Here is a 26,408-nt window from a genome sequence, read left to right on the forward strand (position 1 = left end):
GTTTGAATCCTGCTGGGGCATGGTCGTTAATTTATGTTTGTGATTGTCCTAGGCAAGAGTGCAGAATACGACAAGGAAAACAATACCGGTCACGCCAATAATCAGGCTGGGTAAGACCGGATGTCTTCTGGAATGACTTCTTAGTTGGTCACTCACCAGTCGATAGGCCTAATGCCGAGGACCGTGGTTCGGGGCCCACGTTAAACTATAGGTCCAGTCCAGATAAACCTTCGTTAATAAAAAGGAGACTTTAAATTATAAAGAAACAAGTAAACAAATCTACCTATCTAGTAATGCTATCTACTACCAACTAATGACTTTGAAGTCGATATGAGCAACAATTTAGATTTGTTTTGTTCGTAATTTAATTTTGTGTATATTTCACAAAATAATATTATGTGTAATTCAACGTGTTTGTGTGAAGTTCTTCGAAAGAGTGTGAGTTCATCCCAATGTACTCGCTAATCAGCTAAATATGCGATGTGATAGTGAAATGCGTAAACTAAAACGTTTAACACCACCTGATCTAATTACTGGACATATGTAGACTTTAGAATAAGACTAATTAATTAAGGTAATATTTTATACAGAAGATTGCTTAATGAAGTTGTAGCGAATTGAGGCATGTCGAATTTTACATCGTGGAATAACGGTCTACAAAATACCCAGAAATATAATCCCAGATGTTGAACACGGGCGGGGTGCCAATTGGAACCCGACACCGAATAGCTGGCGGCAACCCCGAGACGTTTATCTGGGATATTACTGAAGGGTATTTCGGTCATTCAGTGCTCAACCCTCGTTTGGTTTAGACGTGCCACCATCGACTGCCCAAGCCTCGTCTTCAGGTAACTCCGCTGCCATCCGTTTTATTTATTTGTATTTTCACATTTTTTATTTTGCCAATAAATAACGGTCACATTATGTAAACACCACTGTTTCATTTCGATTTACCTCCATTCACCGAGCCACATCATTTACCCTAAAAAGTGATTTTCTACATGCCATGTATATATAATATAAACAGAAGAAATACTTATTGCCAATAGGGCAGATTGTGGACTCAGGAAGAGTAATTAAAAAAAAACTTGTATTGTTTAGGCTCGGCACTGCCTTCAATCTGATCAGTTGGTAATAGTTAAAATAATATTGTAAATAGATTTTCCTTATTAAATTTTTGAAGTCGGTCAATTTTTGTGTTAAAATTATTTTATTTTTCTCTTTTTAGTGTTAGATATTTACCCAATAAATTACGCAGTTATTTTATTAAGTACTACAATGGGTAGGCCAAGGAAAGGTGCAGCCTGTATGAGGAAAAATAGAAATAAAGAAATGATAATTGATAATAAGGAACGCTTCAGGCACCGTGGTCCGCTACCTGGCCTAGATGATTTGACAAATGTCTAACTAAACTAGAACAACAACAAGCTATCGTCTCCTCCGGGAATTGAACCTCCGCGCGTTATCTGAAAACTCTAACCATTACACCATGGACGACATCTCAAATGCTATGGTCAGTGATTACAAAGCAAAATGGCTTTTGTACTGAACGTCTTCCGATCTTCCGTCACATCAGCTCAGAAATAACATTATACACAAATATCTGATAATTATAGATAAAAAAATATGTGAAAACTTGTACGTGCCTTTAAAATTTCAGGATTTCTCTCGATTTCCCCGGATTCCGCCATCAGATCCTGATTTGGATCCAATGGGACTATCGCGGAAGTGCATTCTCGAATGAAAATAAAATGTTGAAAATCGATCCACAATTGACGGAGAAATCAGCGAATATACATAAAAAAATTCGAACATAGACCTCCTTTTTTTGTATCCGATTAAAAATAAAGCAAATATCTTATAAAGATATAAATAATTATACGGTTTTACGTTATAATTTTTCTTCTATTTCTTTGAATGGAGAAAAATACGAAACAATTTGATTTAACATTTCAAATCAATTCAACTAAGATATTTTTATATAAAATACGTTCCTTGTTCGACTCTACGTTCAAAAGAACACTACCGAAATAATATTAAACCTCCGATGTTTGTTTAATATACTTTAAAAGAATAGTAGAACACATTCCAAAGGAAATAGAGAACACTTTTGTTCTAAAATTGAATAAGAAAGAAAGAATCAAAAAGAACGTCTATTGTAAAATAAGTTAATCTAAGAGCACTTTGTCCGTGACTGGTTTTTTTTATGTATACATTCTTGTCTCCCTGATATTTAGCATGTAAAAAGCAATAAACGTTTTTAATATTTAAATGGGGAACGTCAAATACATACACAAGTGATCACTATAAGAATTTTCGATTTCTCCGTCAATTGTGGACCCATTTTCAAAATTCCTTTTTTATTCGAAAGAGTGCACTTCCGAGCTGTTATATGTTTTGTAACATGGTCCAGACTATCCGGCCAAATAGATATTTACTCTCAGTGTTGATTTGTATCACTGTTCAACCAATCACCCCTTGTTTTCTTGAATAAATCAGTTTTTAATATCAAAACTAACTATGAAATGTAAACTTTCATAAAATTTAACTTATATAGTTTATTTTAAAACAAAGATATCTATTAAAACAGCTCTACTATTATTTTGATGAACTCGGAAGTAGGACCTATAATCAACTCTATAATATTTACGTTTTTTCTTTATTGCCACTATCCTGGAAGTATTAAAAATGAAATTATTTTTGAAGAACTTTTGATTCTGGATATAAAAAATATTTGTTCAGGATATCAGACAGATAAATTAACTTAATTGTTAATTATGTTTAGAAAATTCTAATATTTTTCCCGGAATAACTTTTTATTATATCTGCACTTGTATAGCTTTTTGACAGTACAAATACCAAGGACATACAAATACCAGGTCAAGAAAATGCACAATTGGTGCCACTTGACATTGTGAAGATTGTCCTTATTAAGCATTCTTTATACCCGTCTATTTTTGTAAATGAAGTTTATTTAAAATAAAATAGTTTTAACTTTTTTATTATATCTGCACTTGTATAGCTTTTTGAAGGTACAAATACCAAGGACATACAAATACCAAGTCAACGAAATGCACAATTGGTGCCACTTGACATTGTGAAGATTGTCCTTATTAAGCATTCTTTGTACCCGTCTATTTTTGTAAATGAAGTTTATTTAAAATAAAATAGTTTTAACTTTTTTATTATATCTGCACTTGTATGGCTTTTTGACAGTTCAAATACCAAGGACATACAAATACCAGGTCAAGGAAATGCACAATTGTTGCTACTTGACATTGTGAAGATTGTCCTTATTAAGCATTCTTTATACCCGTCTATTTTTGTAAATGAAGTTTATTTAAAATAAAATAGTTTTAACTTTTTTATTATATCTGCACTTGTATAGCTTTTTGACAGTACAAATACCAAGGACATACAAATACCAGGTCAAGGAAATGCACAATTGGTGCCACTTGACATTGTGAAGATTGTCCTTATTAAGCATTCTTTATACCCGTCTATTTTTGTAAATGAAGTTTATTTAAAATAAAATAGTTTTAACTTTTTTATTATATCTGCACTTGTATAGCTTTTTGACAGTACAAATACCAAGGACATACAAATACCAGGTCAAGGAAATGCACAATTGGTGCCACTTGACATTGTGAAGATTGTCCTTATTAAACATTCTTTATACCCGTCTATTTTTGTAAATGAAGTTTATTTAAAATAAAATAGTTTTAACTTTTTTATTATATCTGCACTTGTATAGCTTTTTGACAGTACAAATACCAAGGACATACAAATACCAAGTCAACGAAATACACAATTGGTGCCACTTGACATTGTGAAGATTGTCCTTATTAAGCATTCTTTATACCCGTCTATTTTTGTAAATGAAGTTTATTTAAAATAAAATAGTTTTAACTTTGCCAGTTTTTCTTATTTACATTCGAGATTATAAAACTTACAACACCCTCCTTACCTACTTTATTTTGAACATATTTAATTATTGCGATTATTTGTTATGTGGCAATGGCCAGGAAATTCCAGAAATTCGTCTATTTTCAGCCAGTGTACCAGATAAATAGCGTTTTTTAGTTCCGACTGTAAACCGAGCAATCCAAAATTTAGAAATCACCGATGATGGTGGGCTTTATGTTTAAAATCCAATTTATAGCGGGCGTACATCCAAACGGATCTGGCGCTTGGTCGGTCTGAACGGCGCGAGGGTATTAACTGATATTAATTAAAACGTTCGAACCATGACTTATGCTTTTAAAAATAGATCGTCTACGACCAATACACCAGATAAAATCAACATGTGTTCGCACATTGATTTTAATTGGTAAACACGCTCAATAACTACATTAATTGACACTTGTTCGAACTTATTTCGCCAAGTTTCTCGCTCACTGCTGCGTAGTCGTCGCCATCGGCGTGGGACTCGAAAATATTTGCACACGCTGATGAGAAAACCAACAGCAGGTTTTCCTTTTCTTAATTTATAAAATTTAATAAATAAAATTTAACATCAACATGTAAAAATAACCACCCATTAACCATATCTTCGCTCTAAAATATAAAGTAAAAGTCATTAAACGCGGTAGTTTTAGAGAAAAGAGTCATTTGCCTATATTATTCTTTAGACAGCAGATGTATCACTAGTTTCAAGGTGTTACTTCTTCATTTTTTCCAAATATGTCTCAAATATGCTTGTTAGCATGTTGTTGTCTATTTTTTACTTTATAATTTGAAAAGATACTAGCATAATATCCTTTTATAAGGACTGTAGCTCTTCCATCCAAATCATCTTGCACTTATCAGCTCTTATTGTTTCATACTACTTAGCCATTGTACCTGAATTAATTTAAACCCAATTAACAAATATATCACCTTCAAAATAGTAATAAAATATATACAAAATACATGATGCAGTAAATAAAAAGTCATACCTGTTTATATAATTTCTGTCCCTATCATTGACGGATGAATTGCCTAATGACTCCATTTATATCTAGATTTTGGATCATTTTGTAATCGTTACAGAATTGTAAATGTTTGAAATCACTTCACGAATTTATAAATAGAATACTATAGCCCTATTAACATAAGAGTTTTATGTTATATTCTTAAACTTCAAACCAATTTAATTTCAATATTATTCGTATTTTCTTCCTTATCATAAATTTGCTTATTATGTTACCAGCCATATTTACAATAATTTGATATTCTTTTAAAAACAATTAGACGGTATATATTATTTCAGCAATAAACATTGCTTTTTAAAATGCATTGTGAAAAGTATGGTTAAAGCAAAAGAATACAAGGTTCCGAACCAAACGCTGAAAACCGTCAAATGATTTTTGACACCGAAACTTTCCGAGAAGAACAGAACGGCCCACGAATTGATTTCGATCACCGCGAACGCAGAGATTTTCGCCAAATCCATGCCGAATTTTCGCGCGGACCCCGAATGTTCGCTTCGTTCAACTCTGTACTCACCATACCAATTAAAATTCATTTTTTGTGTTACAGGCACACAGCCCTTGACGTAGATCTAAAGTCAAAGGACAATGATAAAACAAAACACACCTATCAAATCACGCAGACTGCCCCTTTGTCAACGCCCAAACTACCGCTTAACCCGCACCGCACGAATCCGACCGATCTTCCGCGAACGGTAGTGTCGACAACGCCCGAAGTCAGGCGATCGCCCAACGAAACGGCGCCGATCCCGCGCAGTCCGTTGCGCACCCCGCTGGCCGAATCAGGAGCTGCGCGAGCTAACACCGAAGGCGAGGCGACCGCAACCGACACCAGCCGAACGTCGACGTCGGAGCCTCTTACCCGTCCTACGTTGATGAAAACAAGATCTGTGATAGAAAACTCTGTGCCTTCCCCAAACTGCTTATCCGAAGATGTTTCCAAGATGCAAGTTAAAGGAATTAGTCCCAATAAACTATTCGTACAGTCAAAATCGTTAGGTAAGTCCCTAGTTTCAATATAGTTCTTAAAATAATCGTTTTATAAAAACTAAATTATTTTACGTTACTTTTGTAGGAGTGTAACTTACGACTGGGGGCATATAAATGAAACCGACAACTACGTTTATTTGACAGTGTTTCTTTTATTTACTCTGATTATAGTTCTAGTTACATATTTCTGTTTAAGTAAATGTTAAATAAAATAACAGTGTCCCATTCAACACTATATATAACTAACACTAAGACATACTTAGTACACTATATTTCTTTTCATTTCCCAAATTAAAATAAAACTAAACTACTTAAGCTTAAGTTAAGAATATACTTGATTTCCTGTGTGGGCAACACACACAGTAGCTGTATTGCATCGACGTCGCTGTGATTTAGCAACCTTATTTCATGTTTTAAGGCGAAATCTTGGATCACTTCTTATATCCATTTGATTTCGAGATTATCGTGCAGCTCTTCGTTAGTTACATAGCGATACGCATTGGTATTGGCATTGGTAATCGTAGAACTTTGTTTTGGGTGCGATGGATTACTAGTTGGTTTGATGTTCTAGTGCAACCCCATATTTGCACCCCCATAGATCCAAATTACCTTTATTATTGACTGATCTTTGATTTTAGGTCAAGTTGAGAATATATTCCGGCTAACCAATACAGTTGCTTAACTTTGAGCTTGCTCTGCCTTTTGCCTAACATGACGTTTCCAATTTAACTTAGTTGATACTGCTTGAGGAATCGGACATCCGTCAAGTAATATAATTAGAATTTTGTCATTTCGCCGCAACGCAAAATTAATATGGATAGATTTAGAGCTATTAAGCTGTATTTTCCAGTTTCTAGTCCATTTCTAGATCTTGTTGACCGCTACTTATACTTTTTCTATAGCCTTAGATAGAGAAACATATTTTACCATGATAATTGTATCGTTGGCAAAAGATCCAAGTATAGTTTGTTTTGTTGTTGGCATATCAGTTGTGTAGAGAAGATAGTGGGAGTAGTCCCAAGACACTTTCCTGTGGGAGCTATAAATACTGAACGCTCAAAATTGCATTTTCAATCTTTAAAATGTCTTACTTTTGTTGTCTGATTTGAATAAGCATGTTGTCAAAAGTCATCAAACACTAAAAGCTAATGGTGAGGTTTTCTGTTTAGTACTAATTTTGATAACAATGGCAAAGAACAGCCTGGAAGACAAACTAGTCCAAAGACAATGAATTGCAAGTTCATCTCAGTAGTTGATGAATCAACTATTTTCAGATGATGGGAGATACCCAAAAGGAAGAAAAATTAGTACCACACGAATTGACTAAAAATGCCATTTCGAAAAATTTCAACATCGCGGTTTTATTACTTGCCAGACAAAAAAGAGTTTTATATGGAGCACTGTAACTAGCAAAGAAAAGTGGATCTACTGCGTGAATCCCAAGCATAAAAAGTCATGAGTTAGTCTAGGGGCAAGCCGGAGCGTACTACGAGCTGCTAAAATCAAATGATATTGTTACTGCAGATGTCTACCAACGTAAATTGAACAAATTGAACGGCGTATTGTTGCAATACAGACCATCAATAACAAGTAACATAAACAAAGTCATCCTCTTGCACGACAACGCTCGCCCATATATTGTAAGAATTATGCAGGACACACTGTTGCAGCTCGAATAACAAATTCTGACACACTCAGCGTACTCACCTGACATGGACTCTGATTACCACTTATTCAGAAGATGTTAATTCGGTCCGTACTCCTCTCGTATCTAATGTCTACTTCAAGTTTGTTATACCCAACCAGATGAAACGGCTTCAAGTTTTCCAAAATAAGCTCCTCAAGAGAATCTTAACCGCTCCATGGTTTGTCAGAAATAATCAAATTCATAGGGAAACTGACACTCCAGAAATCAGGCACTTCATATCTCAATCATTCCACAAATAACAACGCAGCTCAAGTTCTTCTGAAAACGCGCTTGTTCGCGAACTGGTCGACATGCTGGGAGCTTAACACCGCCTCACCGCAAACCTCCCTCCTTTTTCCAGGCTGAAACGACCTCATCCGTCGCTGCAGTTATAACTAACATGCAAATCAATAGATTCGTCAGATCCTCGTACCCAATCACGGCTGTTAGATCGGGTGCCATATCCTCAAATATAATGCAGTAGCGATCCACAGGGGTCAACTGTGAGGCGGTTTCGGTTTAGTGTATTGGTAAGCTTAGAGGCAGTTCCATATAACCCGATCCAACTTGTCACTCCAGGGCAAGTTTCCGCGGCCAGGTATGCGTCATGCATTCCACAGCCTGGTTTTAGGCCAGAACAAAAAAAACACTTCTTCAGATCCATGCAGTATCTCTTGGCTGGCACACGGTTTCGAAATGCTAAAGAAGTGCGAAAATGGATCGATGATTATATTGCTGCGAAAGCAACATCGTTCTTACGACACAGTGTCGCCACGATGCCAAAAAAAATAGGAAAAAGTACAAGATTATGGAAAACATTTTAATTAATACACATTACATTTTCTCTAAAGAAATTCATCTCTAAAGCAACTTTATAAAACGCGATAAATTAATTTTAAACATGTAATATCAAATATTATAATTGATTATTATATAATTCTTTTTTTATTAAAATAATATTAAACATATCCTTACAGATCAGTTCGAAAATATCAACGCAATAAAACACGTTCCAATACAGCAGATTATTCTAGTGTATAATTAATATGACGTTAATTATTTTGTAAATAACTAGGATACGTTCATATAAATAACCAAGATACTTGTTTCACGCCCTCGGGTATGCACCATGCAATAATTTCGGGAAATTAATCTTCAGCACTACGTAATTTCAATAAATTTCGGCTAGTGTAACCAGTAATTTATTGTTAGTAATTATGGTCCAGTTACCACTATAAATTTCCCTACCCTCGACGTGCCCGCTTATGAAAGAATACTTAGCAATATGACTAGCGGTTACAAATTGATAAAACATACCGTCTGATGGCGATAATTGAAAATAAATCAGAAAATACTAATCTGTTGTGCGTAAAAACTAAATTTTAAATTTACATTTAATTTACAAAGTTTTAGTGCATTTTGTCTTTGACATTTTAATCTAAATAAAATAACAGAAGATAAATAATGTTATCACATATAACTAACGCATATATTATCTCATTCTTGTTCGAAGTAATTGATTAAAGCCGCAATCTGTTTCTATCTAAGGCATTTTCAATCAGAATAATAATAAGTAACAGTTTGAAAATTATCCAAACATACTAAAATAACTATCTCAAGAACTAACACTCACTAAAATTTTTAAGTGTCACTAATTACATCTAATTTACATTAAGTTTCAATAATCAACAAAGTATTGATCAGTTTAAATGGATACCCCACTGAAAATTATAACAAAGTATCATAAATAAGATTATTTTCAAAATTGTAATAACTTCAGAGCATAAAATATAAACAAACAATATTTTTACTTTTATATTACAAAAATAAATAACAGGTCAATTGAAAAGTACCCGGCCTGGCTCATAGATGGCGCTACTAGAATTAAATCCTTGTTTTTTAGTTAGCACTAACCCTCAAAAGATGCGTGTATAAATTTGACAGCTGCCGGATCATTAGTTTGTGAATTTTAGCATTTTGAGTGAAGCAGCTTTTGCAATTGTGAAAGAAATGGATAAAAAGTAATTTCGCGTGTCGCTAAAATATTACTTTTTGAAGGGAAAAAATACAGTTGAAGCAAAAACTTGGCTTGATGCCGAGTTTCCGGACCCTGCCCCAGGAAAATCTACCATCAAGGATTGGTATGCTAAGTTTAGACGTGATAAAATGAGCACCTAAGACGGTGAACGCAATGGACGCCCAAAAGAGGTTGTTACTGACGAAAACATTTAAAACATCCACAAAATGATTTTGAATGACCGTAAATTGAAATTGAATGAAATAGCAGACATTCTAAAGATATTAACTGAACGTGTACACCATATCATTCACGAATATTTGAGTATGAGAAATCTCTATGCAAGCTGGGTGTCGCGCGGGCTCACTTTTTACCAAAAATAACGACGAGTTGATGATTCGGAACAGTGTTTGAAGATGATCAAGTGTAATAAACCCGAGTTTTTGCATTAATATATGACAATGGATGAAACATGGCTCCATCATTTTTGAATGACCGTAAATTGAAATTGATTGAAATAGCAGACACTCCGAAGTCCAATCCACAGACATCCGAGTGGACTGCACACGATGAACCCGCTCCAAAGCGTGGCAAAACGCAACAGTCGGCTGGCAATGTTATGCCGTCTGCATTTTGGTATGCGCATAGAATAATTTTCATTGATTGCCTTAAAAAAGGAAGGACCATCAACAGCGACCATTACATGGCGTTATTGGGCCGTTTGAAGGACGAAATCACCAAAAAACGGCCGCATTTGAAGAAAAAGACCGTGCTGCTTCACCAAGACAATGCACCGTGTCACACGTCAGTGAAAACGATAGCAAAAATCCATGAATTGGGTTTCGAATTGCTTCGTCATCCACCGTATTCTCTATATCTGGCTCCCAGCGACTATATTTCCTGTTCTCAGATTTCAAAAGAATGCTGGCTCACTGGGAAGAAATTTTCGCCGAATGAAGAGGTAATCGCCGAAACTGAGGCCTATTTTGAAGCAAAGAACAAATCGTACTACAAAAATGGTATCGAAAAGTTGAAAGGTCAACTATAATCTGTGTATCACCATTGAAGGGAATTATGTTGAATAAAAAAAAACTAATTTTGCCAAAAAAATGTTTTTTACTATGGTAGGCCGGGGACTTTCCAATTGAACTGTTATGAAATATATGAGTAAAACAATTTTGAAATTGATATCGACTTACGAAACGAACACCATTAGATAATTTATTTTTTACAATTAGGAAATGTATATTAAACATTACAATCAAAGAATAAAATGTCGGTTTGTAGTCAGCCTGTGTAAAAAGTACACTAACCCTTTTACTCTTATTTAAGACCTTACAACAGATTCCCATCAGTTTTTCGTTATTTATTGCTAAAAGCCATTTCTGACATAGAGCAGGATCCCTAGGAAAGATGTGCATTCTATTTGAAACGGTACTACATCCTCGGCGCAACACTGGAGGAGATGTTTTCAGATTTACACAAAACATTTTAACTAAAAAAAAACATAAAAACAAACTTAATAAAATAAGAATATTTAACACGTTTAGGGTAAATGATGTGGCTCGGTGAATGGAGGTAAAACGAAATGAAACAGTGGTGTTTACATTATGTGACCGTTATTTATTGGCTATATAAAAAAAATGTGAAAAATACAAATGATAAAACGGATGGCAGCGGTGTTACCTGGAGACGAGGCTTGGGCAGTCGATGGTGGCACGTCTAAACCAAACGAGCTATTCGTTGTCGGGTTCTAGTTGGCGCTGCTGGCACCCAGCCCGTGTTCAACATCTGGGATTATATTTCTGGGTATTTTGTAGACCGTTATTCCACGATGTAAAATTCGACATGCCTCAAGGTCGCTACACACGTAAATTTATAAATTAAGTGTAAAAAAATATATTAAATATATATAATAATTAGTATTAAATTTATAAATTAATAAGTTTGCTTTGTCAGCCATGTCGAAATCCAATTCGAAAGAGATCCTTTCAACAAAAGCTTTGTCGAAAAACCAAATTGTTTCTATAGTCCAAAAGATCCAGTAACTTCTTGATTATTTCCACCAATTATAAACACACGTACTCTATGATTACTTATCTTCTAGGACAGTCTTCTCAAAGCTGAATATGTCAAATTTAGCTTTGCTGTCAAATGAATAATCTAAAACATTGTTTCACATACGCCCATAAAAGATACCCTTCTAAATTCTCAATATTTTATGACCGTTGGAGCTGGCAGCGCGTCGACCAGAGCCTAAAATATATGTATATTTTTATAATTTATTCATTTATAGTCACCCCAAAACATATCGGTTCTAGTATGTTATTGTCGACGAGTTAAACTCTTAGCCTGCACGGCGACCCGTTGGGCTTGTTTATATATTTTGTGGCACCGATCTGACATCTATTCCAGTTTGCTTGATTTAGGCGTGTTTCGTTTTATTGGAGTATATTTATTTGTAGCGCATATTACACATGAATATTAGGCCTATAAATTCTTACTCGACATAGACATAGCTTTAACCGTGTCAAATTTCACGCCTCTAGGTACCACCGTTTTCCTCAAAAAGGGAGGCAACATTTTCGCTAAGCCCATTAATATATAGAAGATACTGCACATCAATATCAATTTAACCGGATAATATTTTTTACACGAAAACCGATAAAAACAGAGAGTATCCTATAAGAACGGACGGAATTAGCTTCGTCGGAATATCGGTAGTGTCGGGAAATATTTTATTTCCTGGCCAACGATGCCGATCAAATATTTGATAGGGCACCCACGTGTTTTATTACTTTCTTTCTTATATCACGCACAGCATTAAACGACCACCGCGAACCGCCTTAATAAAGTTTATTGGTGACCGCAGGGGGACCGGAATCATCAGCCGGCCGACCAATCTTTCCCAACTGCCCGTACAGCCCCTACTGCAGCCCCACGCATTCCCCGCGCAGCAATAGGAAGAGACAGCCCCTGAGGGAGTCCCGAAGAGTTTCGATAGAAAAACTGGGCCACTACTTGCAGCTCAATCAATATAAATTGTTGGATTCCATCGGACAAGTGAGTAAACACTTTCGTGCGAGGGGGAGTTTTTTTTTCTCTCTCCCCGCGCCAAAGAAACTTTTTAAATCCCAAATGGATATTTATGGTATAAAGAACGTGCCGGGAAACTTTCTCGATAGCCCTCGGCGGCGGGGTGTGTGAAAACATTCAGAAAGCGCCGACTAAAAATAAAACTAAAATAATACAAAGTCGATTGTGCAAATATCTAAAGTAACACCAAATAATGATGTTGTTTTGTACAAATAACATAATATTAAGCGTATGACTTCATTTTTAGAGATTATTCAAATTATATTTTTTTACCAACTGGCTTACTACTGCTTAACGTGGGTTTCGAACCACGGTCCTCGGCGTTAAGCTTACAGACTGGCGAGTGACCAACCTGTAGATCATCCCGAAAGAAATCCGGCCTTAACCAACCTGGTTAATGCATCATTTTCCTTGTCGGATTTACAGTGTTGCCAGTGGTCGAAATTCAACCATGATCTGTTAAGTAAATCATGTTCCTTTCATAATAAATAGAATAATTTAAAAGTAATGTTATCCTACTAAAACTTGTTTTAACAATATCTTCAACATAAGGTAACACATGGGCTGAAAGTCCCGAACCTGACAAAGAAAACGCGGCTTTTTTTGTTCACAAGGGGCTTTATTCATCGACGTCCATCAAGAGCCACACAATCATTCCAGTTCCGCTCTAATATTTCAATACTACTTTTGTAGTACGATTTATATTTTGCCTCAAAATAGGTCTGTCGCCAGTTGTTGTTCACTCAGATAATAATCACTTTGATTCCGAAGTGAAGTGATGGATCCATGTTTTATACATTATTGATAATCGATGCAAAAATTCCGGTTTGTTACATTCAAACATGGCCAAATACTGTTCAAAATGATCGGCACGTTCTTGTTTTTGGTCAACAATGTCTCATAATCAAATGCTCCTGCAATACGTCATTTTAATATCTTTACGGTGTTAGCTAACTCACGCAACCTCACTTTTCGATCATGCAAAACGATTTTGTGGGTTTTTTTAGATGTTTTCTGGTGTTACCACCTCATTTGAACGTCCACTGCGTTCTGCATCATCGGTGTCTCTACGACCACGTTTGAAGTTAGCAAACTAACGTTTTGTTGTTGTTTCTGATAGAGCGGAGTCCTTATAACACTTTTCAAGCCATTGCTTCGCTTGAACGGTATATAAATGTTATTTTAAATTCTCAAAAAATTATATCATACATCTGATGTTTCTATTGTTATTACGTATACTAATTAATTTTAATCAATGAAGTTAAATTATTGGTAAATTTTCTATCTAGAATATTTCATATAACAAAGCCAAAATTACAATTTTATGTATTATGCATGTTAATAAATATATCACCGAATAATTAATTATTATAATATATATTGTTCATGTTCATCGACGGTTGTGTTTACCAATATCTTTACACCCTAACTAAAATAAAAATACCACTTTTTTACACTACGTACTTGTACGTATTCAATCTTATTGTTAAATAATTTCTTAATTAACTTTATAATTATTAGTAATATACAAAATAAATTAAAATGAATTCACTTTCCTTATAAACTAAAAAGAGATATAACATATGGACATTACATTATTACCACTTATATTTCAGGGTTCTTATGGTGTAGTAAAATTGGCATATAACCAGGAGGATGATACCCATTATGTAAGTATAGTAATCGTTCTTTTCTTCATAGATTTGTTCATCATCAGAAATTATGAGAAACAGTTAGAGATCCATCCAACATATACACCCTATTATTTTTCAAACGCTGAATTAATGCGCCGAATCTGACATCTTAAGAATATTTTTTTTAATTAATTACATCTTACGATATTTATGCTTAATACAATCTTAATTTAATAATCTATTTAAGCTCTATAGCTTAAATAGACCTTATCTATTAAGGTTAACTTATACTTCATACACTATACAAGTTCATGTGGTTTCACTCACTTCAATCTTTTGATTTGATGTGTGTCGTCCAGTAGCTGTATTGCTTCTACGTTGGTATGATTTAGTTTTTTAATGTTGGATCTTATGAAATCTTGGATAACTTCGCAGATCCACTTGACCTCGAGGTAATCGTGTAGTTCTTCATTGGTTACGTAGTAATAAGCATTGGTAGTTAACCAAAGAAGTAAGAAGAGTTTTGTTTTGGTATCGTTTACAAGTTGGTTTGATGTTTTAGTGAAACCCCATACTCGAACCACATAGGCCCATTTTTCGAAGCAACTCTGTTTATATTCTTTAATTTTTTGATTTGTCTGATATTTTAATTTTATTATATATTGTTTTGTCCACAGAACTTCTGGTTCTCTGGGATACTATTCTAGCTTTTCGTCTTTCTTTTGTCAATTTCCGAATTTCAAAAGGGTAACTGACCTCATATTATGATATCTCTCTTGATGCTGGGGTAACTTCTTTTACAACAGACTTGAATTTGTTCAATTATATTTTGGTTTTGCAGTTTAAGATCGTCTATACTTTACGTTTAAAGTTGTTAAGTCTTTTTAATTTAATTAAAATTAATTAAATCTAAACATGTCCCAAATAGTAAATGTGTTATTAGGCTTCTTTTTTTTTTCATAATTGTTGCGCCTAGTGTTAACAATACTGAAGTGTGATCAGATGATAGTTCGCACAAACTCTCTATTTGTATTTGGTTTGATGAGAGCCTTTCGAAATGTAAAAGTCTAGTAGGTCTGGTTCTTTATTACTGTCGGTAGGCCAGTAAGTGGGTTCACGCCCTGAATGATAGTTACAATTACTAATATTCATTGTTGCTAGTATCTCTGCATAGTATTATTGTGTGTCTTGGTGGACGGTATATATCTCCTATGTTTATTTCAGCGCCATTTTTTTTCAATTCTAACTATGGTAGTTTGTATTTCTTCTTGTTTTATCTCGTCTTGTTGGAAATGCTATATGTTTTGTTTTATTATTAGGACTGTTCCGCCTCGAGCACGTTCACCGGGGTGTAGTGTCCAGTATGCGTCATGACCCCATGATAATGAGTCTCCGATATGAGACCTATATCTATGTTATTTGTTCTCAGAAATAGTTCTAGTTCCCAAACTCGCTGATTTAGCCCATTTGTGTTCCATGTTATAATTCTTAAGAACGAATTACTCGTTCTTGTTTTTCTTTAACTTGCTGTTTACTAACTGACATTTTGTCGTATTCCAGTATGAACTATAATAAAAAATTGTAGGAAAATATTGTTTGATTCTAAAACGAATTTACGATTTGCGGCAGGCAATACATTATAAATCTTGATGGCGTGAGTTCACTATTATTTTGAATAGACTATAGGAATGGTCCCAAAACACTACCCTGTGGAACTCCAGCCGAAATAGGTTTAAGTTTTAAAAGTGGAAAATATATGATTACGGTAGTCGATCGTTTTGTAGATTAATCCCAAATGTCATACCCGGCCAAAAGCGTGTGCGACGTCCAGGAATATTGCAGGGCAGTATTTCTTCTCTCCTATGTAATTAAAACCTTATTTTTGTGTTCCGTCTCTTAATGAACTCTTAATGAAAGGAGAAAATATATCTCGAACATTTAATTCGAACGAAGTCAAAACTAACGCGACCGTCTTTGCTTTTTGATGCCGCGGCCTAGTCCGAAGTTATCCGACAGTCTCGAGTTTTTCGACTTTTCCGTTTCACCGTTCGTGATTGAGTTTGTTAAAATGAAACACGATCTCAAAAGATCATATTCATAAGGCCGCGAATAAATTAGGTCTCGACGGTGATCGTTAGTTCGTATGGTTAGAGGAACGGCCGGGATAACCGATCCAATTTCATTAAAACTTCGGGATGTATCGAGTGACCTTCGGAGGAATCGAGTTAATAAGTTAGAGTCGATTTTATTCCGCGACCTTTCAAAGGCTTAATTATATTGATTGTTCCGATCAACTCGATACGTTATGACGAGAAAAAATTAGTTGGCGAAACTGATATCTAGTTCTGGTTTTTCTGGTGTGCAGAAACGAGATCTCTACTGTCAAACTGTCGAAATATATTGGGTTGATATTACAACATTTTTTTTATTCATTTGTTAAATTGTTACTAGTCGTTGCTGACGAATCTACAATTTATCTTCACAATAAATCTATGCATATGGCACGATGTCATATGAAGAACAAAATATGTAGCATAGCATTTCATAACCAACATGTCTACTACTAACTAACTGAAAATAAAATCAAAATCAATAGACAGAAGAATGTAATAAAATAGATAGATAGATAAATAAATGTTGTTATGTTGTCCAATTTACTAATATAACATTTTTGTTCACTAAATAACCAAAAATAATATAAATAAAAGCTTTTAAGTGGGGTATTTAAAACATTAATGAAAACGGAAGAAACAAAACAATGTTAATTTGAAATATGGTCCTTCCAATAAAAGAGCCAATGCACATTGTCAAAATTTATAATGCAACGTTGCCGCACAAAATTTTATTTTTCGTTTATTTTGACTCCGACAAGGAAATATAAATGTAAATAAAATAATGAAACAAAAATAACGTTATAAAATATAATTTATTTTAGCATTATGATACATCTAATGCATATTTATTGTAGGACTTAAACTATAGTTATTGAAACAGCTATAATAGTTTGTAGGTTAGAGTTATTTTATTGTATTTACATTGACATATTATAGCGGTATCGACCATTGCTAACACAAATCGAATTTTATGAACCGATTTGGTTACGTGTTCGGACGCATCAGACATCAGACAGAAAATGTTAAATAAATAGTTGCATTTTATATTAATTACTATTATGTCAACTTTATCCTAGTCTGGTAATTTTGTTGATGTCACATCTAGAATATGTTATAATTTGTATTCATATTTTAATCATAGTTACGTTTTCGAAGGTACCAGTAATATATAGATACTTACTGGGAATAATATCTATTCATAAAATCAGTTTGTCGTCTCAGCCTCCGTATAATTTTTTAATTACCAATAAGAAACTAGTGTCAAAATTTTCACAACCATATATAACGATTTCAACACTCTTAAAATACAGAATACTTGTAATTCTATAGCAATAATATCACAAATGATAGATTATCGAATTGTGCATGCGCAGAACGGGCCAATCATATAGAACATCTTATTCACTTCCTTGTAATCTCAAATCATTGAGCATGAACCGATTCCCGACAATAGGCCGATCAAACCCGATTGCCTGGCATAAGTAATTTTTAGTATTGGCTGATTTCAGATCAGATCATAAAAAGTCGCAAAATATAACTTTTAGATCAAGAATTTATCAATAAGTTTTTGATAAATAGTCTTGGATAAATAACTAATGGATAATAAAATTACAACAGATTGACGGAATAACTATGTTGACAAATCTGTAAACAGTACAAAACAAAGTAGTATAAACAATGAAAATCCTAAAATAATTACCCTTTGTTATTTTCAATAAAATGCCGAAACTATTACAATTATTTTTCAAATAACATTTCTCAAATTTCATCATACCGATATTAACATTCTGATATATATATTAAATGTAAAACATAAATAATTTAATGAAATTTTCAGGCAATGAAAATACTATCCAAGAAGAAACTTTTCAAAAAATCCGGAATGTTTGGGAGAATGCCTCCGAAAAAAGAGGGCAGATCGAATTCCTCGCCAGTTAATCATCCGTTAGAAAAAGTCTACCGAGAAATCGCGATCCTGAAAAAGTTGGACCACCCCAATGTTGTCAAATTAGTCGAGGTTAGTATAGGTCAATATGAAAATGTTTTTTGACAAGTTGGCGTAGATATTTATAGTGTTTTTTTTAATAATAATATTCAGGGAAGTACATTTATTTATTTGAAAACAAACACTGAATATATGCATAAGTTTTGGCTGTTTGGAAACCAGAAGTTGTAATAAATCGTTTAGAGTGGCGATTATTTTTTTAATTTCCGGTTCTGTGCCATACTCTTCTAGCTGCTCGTCTTTCTTTTATCAATTCCCTAATTTCAAGGGGCTAATTGACCTCATATCCTGATTTCTGTCTTAATTTCGGGGGAACTTCTTTTGCAGCAGACTGAGTTTGTTCAATTATATTTCGAGTTTGCAGCTCAAGATCATCTATAGTTTTGAGTCTTACGTTTAAACTGACTTGTTTCTGCATTATAAACGTGTCCCAGTTTGTAAATTTCTTGGTAAGATTATACTTCTTTGTTTTTTTTTCATAATTGTTGCCCCTAGTGTTAACAATACTGAAGTATCATCAGCTGATAGTTCGCACATGCTCTCGATTTGTATTTGGTTTGATGACATGTCTCTCGAAATGTAAAAGTCCAGTAGGTCTAGCACTTTATCACTGTCGGTGGGCCAGTAAGTGGGTTCACGCCCTGAATGATAGTTACAATTAGTAATATTTATTGATGCGATTAATTCGTTTCCTTTCCCAGGTGTTATTAGTCGTAAACCACAGGCTGAGTGTTTAACTTTAAAGTCCCATCCAATAATAAACCTTCGGCCTAATTTTAAAAATAAATATCTGTATTGTTGTATTATTTTGTGTCTTTTGGACAGTGTATATCTCCTATGTTTATTTCAGCGCCGTTCTTTTCAATACTAACTATGGCAGCATGTATTTCTTCTCTATTGATCTCCTCTTGATGGAAATGCTGTATTTTGTTTTATAATTAGAAGTGTTACGGGAATGTAGTATGTAGTAGGCATCATAACCCCCAGTTAGAGCAAATGCGGGAGTTTAAATATTTGGAATCAAAAATACAGGTGAAGAAAGTGAAAGAGAGAAAGAAGGCTTTTGCTTCTCTAAGATAGTGCGTGTGTAAGAGAAGAAAATGATAATGTAACAAATAATATGTAAGCTTTTAAATATATTCAATACAATGGGGTATAAAGAACAACTTCAGTCAAATAATCATAAAAGACAACATTTAAGTAATAAATAAGCAAGTATATGTATTAGAAAAAGACTTGCCGTTCGATGTCTTACGCATTTTTGCAGGTTTTGGATGATCCAGACGAAGATCATCTATATCTTGCCTTTGAACTCCTCGATCGCGGCCAAGTGTTAGAAGTTCCCACGGATAATCCGCTAGATGAAGAGAAATCCTGGAATTACTTTAGAGACGTTATTTTAGGAATAGAGTACTGTAAGTAATTAAACTTCGTATAATATAGTCTATTCAAAATAACAGCGAACCCACGTCTCGTATTGCCTATCATAATTTATGCATTCGTTTTAAAATCAGACAGTAATTGGCTTCTCCTTTTACTCTAGTTAAAAAGAGATGCTGTCTGGTACGTTCGAGCATGTAGCCAAACCAACCCATAAAATTCGACTGGTTGTCAAACCTCTGAAAAAAAAAGAAAAGACTTCTTTAAAATTATAAATACAGGTTATAAACCGGCAAACGTTTAGTGTTTGGTTTGGTCAAACACTAAACGAACAGGAACTCGAACTTAGAATTTTGTTATATATCAAAGTCAAAATGAGCTAATATACAAAGTTGATGTGGCAACATTGTAACATTTAAACGTCATAAATTTAGATGACATAAATTCACTGTTTTATTGAGTCTCTCCAATAAAACATCCAACCCACGCCATCAAAATGTATGACGTCAACAAGTCGTATTAACTTAGAATTTTGGTTAACAACGTTTGCCGGTTTGTTAGCTCTGATTATTATCACTATTGTCAAGAATTTTGTAAACATTTGACAACAGTGGCATCCAGTACCAACCCACCTTTTAACTAGGGTAATTAAAATGAATTTTAAATTTATACAAACTGCATTTAGCTGTATATTTGTTGTCATAGTCTTTCTGAAGTAGCAGTGAACTCACGTCATCTCAAACTATGATGTCAAAACGTCGCAATGTTGTCACATTTAATTTATTTTAGCTTTGATATATAACAATATTGCTTTATAAATAAAATGATAATACAAAAATTTTTATAAAATATATTTTTTTTAACATTATCGTACAACAGTTACGGTAAATTCAACCAGAATAATCACATATATTAAGCAGCGATTTGCAATTTATCAAAATAAGCAAAGCATCAGAACAACATTTGTCGGTTTGTAACCGCCTGGTATCACTCATGTTTTGAGGAATTTTGCAGACATTTAACAACCGAACGATTTTTTCAAGCTAATTGAATAAAATGGTACTAAAAAAATTACAAATTGCAATAGGCAATTCATTATACACCTTGATGATGTAAGTTCACTGCTACTTTGGATAGACTATATGACATGCATTGGCTGTTGTATTGGAAGTACTATAGGTCACTAAATTAACTATGTTTACACCTTCAGTGCATTTTCAAAGAATAATCCATCGCGACATCAAACCAGCAAACCTTCTGTTGAACGATCAAGACCGTGTCCAGATCACCGATTTCGGAGTGTGCAACGAGTTCCACGGCAGTGACGCTTTCCTATCGAGTACCGCCGGTACCCCCGCTTTTACACCTCCCGAGGCCCTCGGTGAGGAACGATCGTCAGGTTTCAGTGGAAAGGTAATTTACTTGTCTCAATTCTCTAATTTGAACCGATTTTACGTACAAGAGTCTAGTTCTGGGAAATCCTCGCATGCGCACAAGGATTTGAATTTGCAACGTTGCCAGTTGTTAAAAATTATACGTATATTTGAAGAATATAATATAAATAGGATAATTTATCTTAAATCCTCGCCTAATATTTCTGTTGAGACCAAAGTTAAAATGTTTTGGTACATATAATATAAAATATAAGTCCCCTATAATATAAAAAATGTTATTTGAAGAATCTTTTATAAAGATCTTTTATTTTAAAATAATTTTGAAAAGATAAATGAGAAACAATGTGTAATTATTTATCAATATATAAACACTACAATAACAAATCAAAGTTATAGTTCTTGTAAATTATTCATATACTTGAAGAGCATAATATATATTCCGAAATTCACAAATTGACTTAAAATCTTACTTATTATTTTTAATTTATATAATATGTCTTAGTTATTTAACCTTTTATAAACATATCTAATTTTAAAAGGAAAAGAGAATTTAGGACATATAAGGTAATAAATATAACTTATTTATCTTTCAAACTACTCAATAATATATCTTGCATGGCATAAAAAAATACCTTCATTGTATCCTAATCAAAGCTCTTCCATATGCAAGAACAGCAATCTCTATGAATGAAACCCTTTTCTCAGTTTATTCAATAAAAGCAAGGAATGCGATTCAAATCAGTAGTCATTAAGCCTGTATGTAGAATATACATCGACGGCTATATTCTTTTAACATTTCTTATTCTCATTTATTATTGTTCATTTATTATAATTAACTTAAAATCTTCTTCATTTAAGGTAGGGTAAGTTCCCAGAAACCAACATTGTGGCTTACATAACGCACATCATGCATTTTTCACCTCATTTACCCATGCTTCAACACTTGTAGCGTCACTTTTATGTTTTGTAACTGTGGAATTCAATTGATTTTTTTGCTGAATATTATATAAATCTTTGTGAGTCAATAAACTTAGTCTTTTCAAATTGTCACTTTTTAAATTAACGTGTTTCATCTAGCTGTCAAATTTATACACGCATATTTTGAAGGTTAGAGCTAACTAAAAAACATATGGATTTAATTCTAGTAGCGCCATCTATGTGTCAGGTCGGGGATACAAGAACCAATAAACTATAAACAGCTAAATTCTTAACCTTACAAAAAAGAGCACCTATAAGTACCAAGGCCAAATCCATTATGACTGTTATGTTACGTTGGATTCTACCTCTCGATTGCTTGTAAATGGCAACGTCGCAAAATCACCGAGTACCGGTTGGGGTTCGCCAGTAATAGCCACTACTATTTTATGTGATTCCGTTTTTCAGTGCACGGATATTTGGGCAATGGGCGTGACCTTATACGCCTTCGTATATGGACACGTGCCTTTCCACGATGAAAACATCATAGGACTCTATTCGAAAATTAGGAATCAGCAGGTGACATTTCCGGAAAAGACCGCCGTATCGACAGAATTAAAGGATCTGATCAAGAAGATGCTGGAAAAAGACCCATCGAAGAGGATAGCAATGCACGAGATAAAGGTACGCGTCTAAATATTGAATCCAGCGTATTTTTAAACGAATGAAAACGTAGGAGCACCCCTGGGTGACCAAACACGGCCTTCACCCGCTACCATCCGAAGAAGAAAATTGTCACCTAGTTGAGGTTACCGAGGAAGACGTCGCCAGAGTCATCACGTCTATACCAAAATTAGACACGCTGATACTCATTAAACACATGCTTAAGAAACATTCCTTCCAAGTAAGTATTGCATAGTTTAATTCTCTAATTATGTGGATTCTTATTCTAAAATCAATGTTCTCTTTACCGAACCTCATAAAACACTATTTGTTGCTTTTATTTTTTGCTAATACGACACAGTTCAACATGCGTATACAACTAACTAAAAAATATAATCCTTCCAATAAAACAGCCAATGTACGTCATCGAAACTGTCGAACCGTTACTGTTGCCAAATTCAGTTTATAAAAACATAAAATCCCTTTAAAATTTCTGAGCATTCTTCTGTCTCATTTTACTAATAAACATAACTCTAGCGAAAAAGAAACAGAATGAAGCCTGATACGTCCAAACATGTAACCGAATTGGTCTATAAAATTCGATTTATATTGGTACTGATCGACACCGTTTTCATATGTAATTTTAAATATAATAAAACATCCCTAACCTACGAAATATTGTTGCTCTTTGTCTGTTAACTGTAGTGTGTCCTTATATTTTATAACGTTATTTTTGTTTCATTATTTTATTTATATTAATATTTTGTTAGAGTCTAAATAAACGAGAACTTGGTGCGGCATAGTCGCATTATAAATTTTGATGAGGTGCAATGGCTGTTTTATTGGAAGAACTATAAGTTTGTCATTTACATAAATTATAACAAAGGCGAAATTGTCAACTGTGATTTATAACAGTCTCATTTTTTGCAGAATCCGTTTTTACATCGTCGTGACACGACCTTAGGAACGCCAGAAAGTCGAATGCCTTCTAGCACTGGAGCAACGAAAAAACACATAGGTCGTTCAGGTCGGTCAAACTCTGCTCCCGACTCGTACAACTGGGCTCAAAATAAACAAAAATCGACGGAAACAAACCTGGAAGCGGTCAAAGAAGTCATCATAGATCCAAACGGAGAAGACACGGTCGTTAACCAGCAGAGAGCGAGTCGCAGCAGACCTATCGTCAGACAAAACGTAGACAAAATTAAACCTAAATTGGGCGAACTGATGCTAAACCCGCAAGAATGTCAAACACAAGGAATTAAAAAAGCCACATTAGATCAAAACGGGGACCCATCAAATCTGGGAAAGGTCATTAAAATTGAAGAAAGATGATAAAAATAACCAAATCAAAGTCTATCTTCATTGATTCCTGTTAAAAGCAAGATTCTTATTACTTAATGTTACAAAAAAATCGCCGATTTTAATGGAGCATAACCAATTTAAATTATTTTTATACCTTGTTTTTATTTGTTTTCTAAAATTATTTTGTAAATCTATTATAAATAAAATCGTTTAAACTATATTTTTTTTCCGAAATTTTATATATAAAATAATCCTTAGATAAAAAATCTTGATCACAAAGTAACAGAAAATTCTATGAAAAGGCTCCTTTAATGTGTATGAATTTCACTTATTTTTAAGTATATATATCATGCACAATACCTTGGATGCCTGTAAAGTCACAAAGTCATTGATATTCAATATATTATAGTTGTAATCTAAGATCGAATTTATTGTGATCGAGAAAATAAAATAAAAATTTTAAATGTGATACATTCCTAAAAATATTTATTGCTTTTTTTTAGTTGATCTGGTATAGTTATTTTATCATATATATATTTATAAACGCATTGGTACATGTGCACTAAATAAAACGGAATTGACAACTTTATTCAGAATATGTTTAAAGAATTATTGTTTATGTGCCCCTAGTGATATTAATTAATTTAAATTAATGGGGACCATGTGTTTTATTATTAAATTTTCTAAACTAAAAAAGATTCTAAAGAACCAAAAACATATGTAAAAAGTATAGAATGCAATTCCAAGCTTTAAATAAGATATGGCTGATATCAAATTAGTAATCTAATTTTAAAAAAAAACATAAACTAAAAGACTAAAAAATCAATTAATGGTTTGAAAAATTGTCATAGAATATAAAAGCTTGCCGTGAGTAATTTAACAGCACTATTATTATAATGACCAACTAAATTATTGAACTATTATAGCACATTGCACTTAGTATTTTCTAACTATATAGCACCTAAAGTTAGTCTAATATATTTCTGCTTTTTTCTTACTGTAGCTTTTATATTATTGACTACTCTTTTAGACCGCAACTATTGTATTTTAACATATTTATCATAAATATGTGATAGAAAAAGATATTTGTATTCTCTCATGCAATGTATTTCCAACAATTTTCCAATATATGTCTTCTCTATATTATAGCTTTAAAATATTGCTCAATATTTATTTCACAACAAAAAATGAGTTTTCTATTACTAAGGAAATTTTAAATCACCTCAGTCAATATTCAATATTGATGTATTTGTTGTGAAATTGATAAATTATTTGAAATAAATATCTCTTGGACCTACACACCCTATAAACTTTAAAAAACCTTTGCAAATTATAGAAAGCTATAGTTAAAATATCTGTTATTAAACAAAAATGTTTTATAATTCTTCCATCATTCTAGTAGGCATTTTATAATAAAATATAAAAACTCACAACTGCTTTTATTTTATATATATCTACATTTATTTTTACCTTCTAACTAACATGTTAATTAAATAAGCAATTACTGATGATGCTGAAAAACAATTAATCCCACGATTCATTAACTCGCAAATGAGCTAATCTAGACTCTATGCTAACATTTTCATAAAAAGGTCTATCTTTCCTAACAGTTTTTAAGTAATTTTGTTCATTTTTGCCCAATGCCCTTGCGTGCCCATGGGATTGTTCCTAAAAATTGATATATGTATCGATAGAGGTATCTTTATTAAAGATTTACACATACAGGACTCAAAAAGGAGTGTCGTAAAAAAAACATGTTCTTTTCTTCGATTTCGAACCTATCCTTTAACTGTCGGAGATCTTCCGGTTTTACTTCTTGCACTATCCTCCTTTTACCGCGATGTATATGACCAGGAGGCATGTATTTTCTCCTAAATAAAGCTGGAAATAGCTTCATTTTACTTAATGAAATTAATAATATGATTACTGAGGTTGGAAATATCGGTCTTCTTCTTTTAAGATTATGTTATATAATAGGGATGCAGAAAAAATATCGAAATTAAAATATTTTCACAAAAACTATCGATATTTTTGGCTGATAATTCGATATTTTTTTGCTGATATATTATAAATTAATGGTGAATTTATGGTCCATCAAAAATATCATTACTTTTTAAAACATTTAAAAAATATATATATATATATATATATATATATATATCTTTTTATGCTAATATATGACTATTTTTAATTTTTCTTAAAAGTAAGTTAAGTATATATTCTTTGTAAAATGTTGAT

General features: G+C 33.3%; 2 protein-coding genes across 8 annotated transcripts in view; one reads left to right on the forward strand and one right to left on the reverse strand.

Annotated features, from left to right (window-relative positions):
* LOC143194296 (calcium/calmodulin-dependent protein kinase kinase 1) overlaps positions 1 to 24,390 on the forward strand; it is a 266,228-nt gene extending 241,838 nt beyond the window's left edge. For all 7 annotated transcript variants that reach the window (XM_076400979.1, XM_076400977.1, XM_076400980.1 and 4 more), the window contains 9 exons: positions 5,521 to 5,969; positions 12,537 to 12,727; positions 14,377 to 14,430; positions 18,346 to 18,525; positions 19,781 to 19,928; positions 21,104 to 21,306; positions 22,671 to 22,886; positions 22,939 to 23,106; positions 23,796 to 24,390. In XM_076400979.1, the coding sequence (XP_076257094.1) occupies positions 5,521 to 5,969; positions 12,537 to 12,727; positions 14,377 to 14,430; positions 18,346 to 18,525; positions 19,781 to 19,928; positions 21,104 to 21,306; positions 22,671 to 22,886; positions 22,939 to 23,106; positions 23,796 to 24,200 (2,014 nt within the window). In that variant the 3' untranslated portion in view covers positions 24,201 to 24,390. The remainder of the gene's footprint in view (positions 1 to 5,520; positions 5,970 to 12,536; positions 12,728 to 14,376; positions 14,431 to 18,345; positions 18,526 to 19,780; positions 19,929 to 21,103; positions 21,307 to 22,670; positions 22,887 to 22,938; positions 23,107 to 23,795) is intronic.
* Positions 24,391 to 25,607: 1,217 nt separating this feature from the next.
* On the reverse strand, positions 25,608 to 26,126 carry LOC143194306 (uncharacterized). The gene is made up of 2 exons (XM_076400998.1): positions 25,894 to 26,126; positions 25,608 to 25,838 (listed from the first exon to the last, which is right to left on the reverse strand). The coding sequence occupies exons 1-2, from the start codon at positions 26,065 to 26,067 to the stop codon at positions 25,695 to 25,697; spliced, it is 318 nt and encodes a 105-aa protein (XP_076257113.1). The 5' UTR covers positions 26,068 to 26,126; the 3' UTR covers positions 25,608 to 25,694.
* Positions 26,127 to 26,408: the final 282 nt, after the last annotated feature.

This window comes from Rhynchophorus ferrugineus, unplaced genomic scaffold (assembly GCF_030347505.1).
Source record: "Rhynchophorus ferrugineus isolate W39M unplaced genomic scaffold, kcgeb_rfMv2 rfM3, whole genome shotgun sequence".
NCBI classification, from domain to species: Eukaryota; Metazoa; Arthropoda; class Insecta; order Coleoptera; family Curculionidae; genus Rhynchophorus; species Rhynchophorus ferrugineus.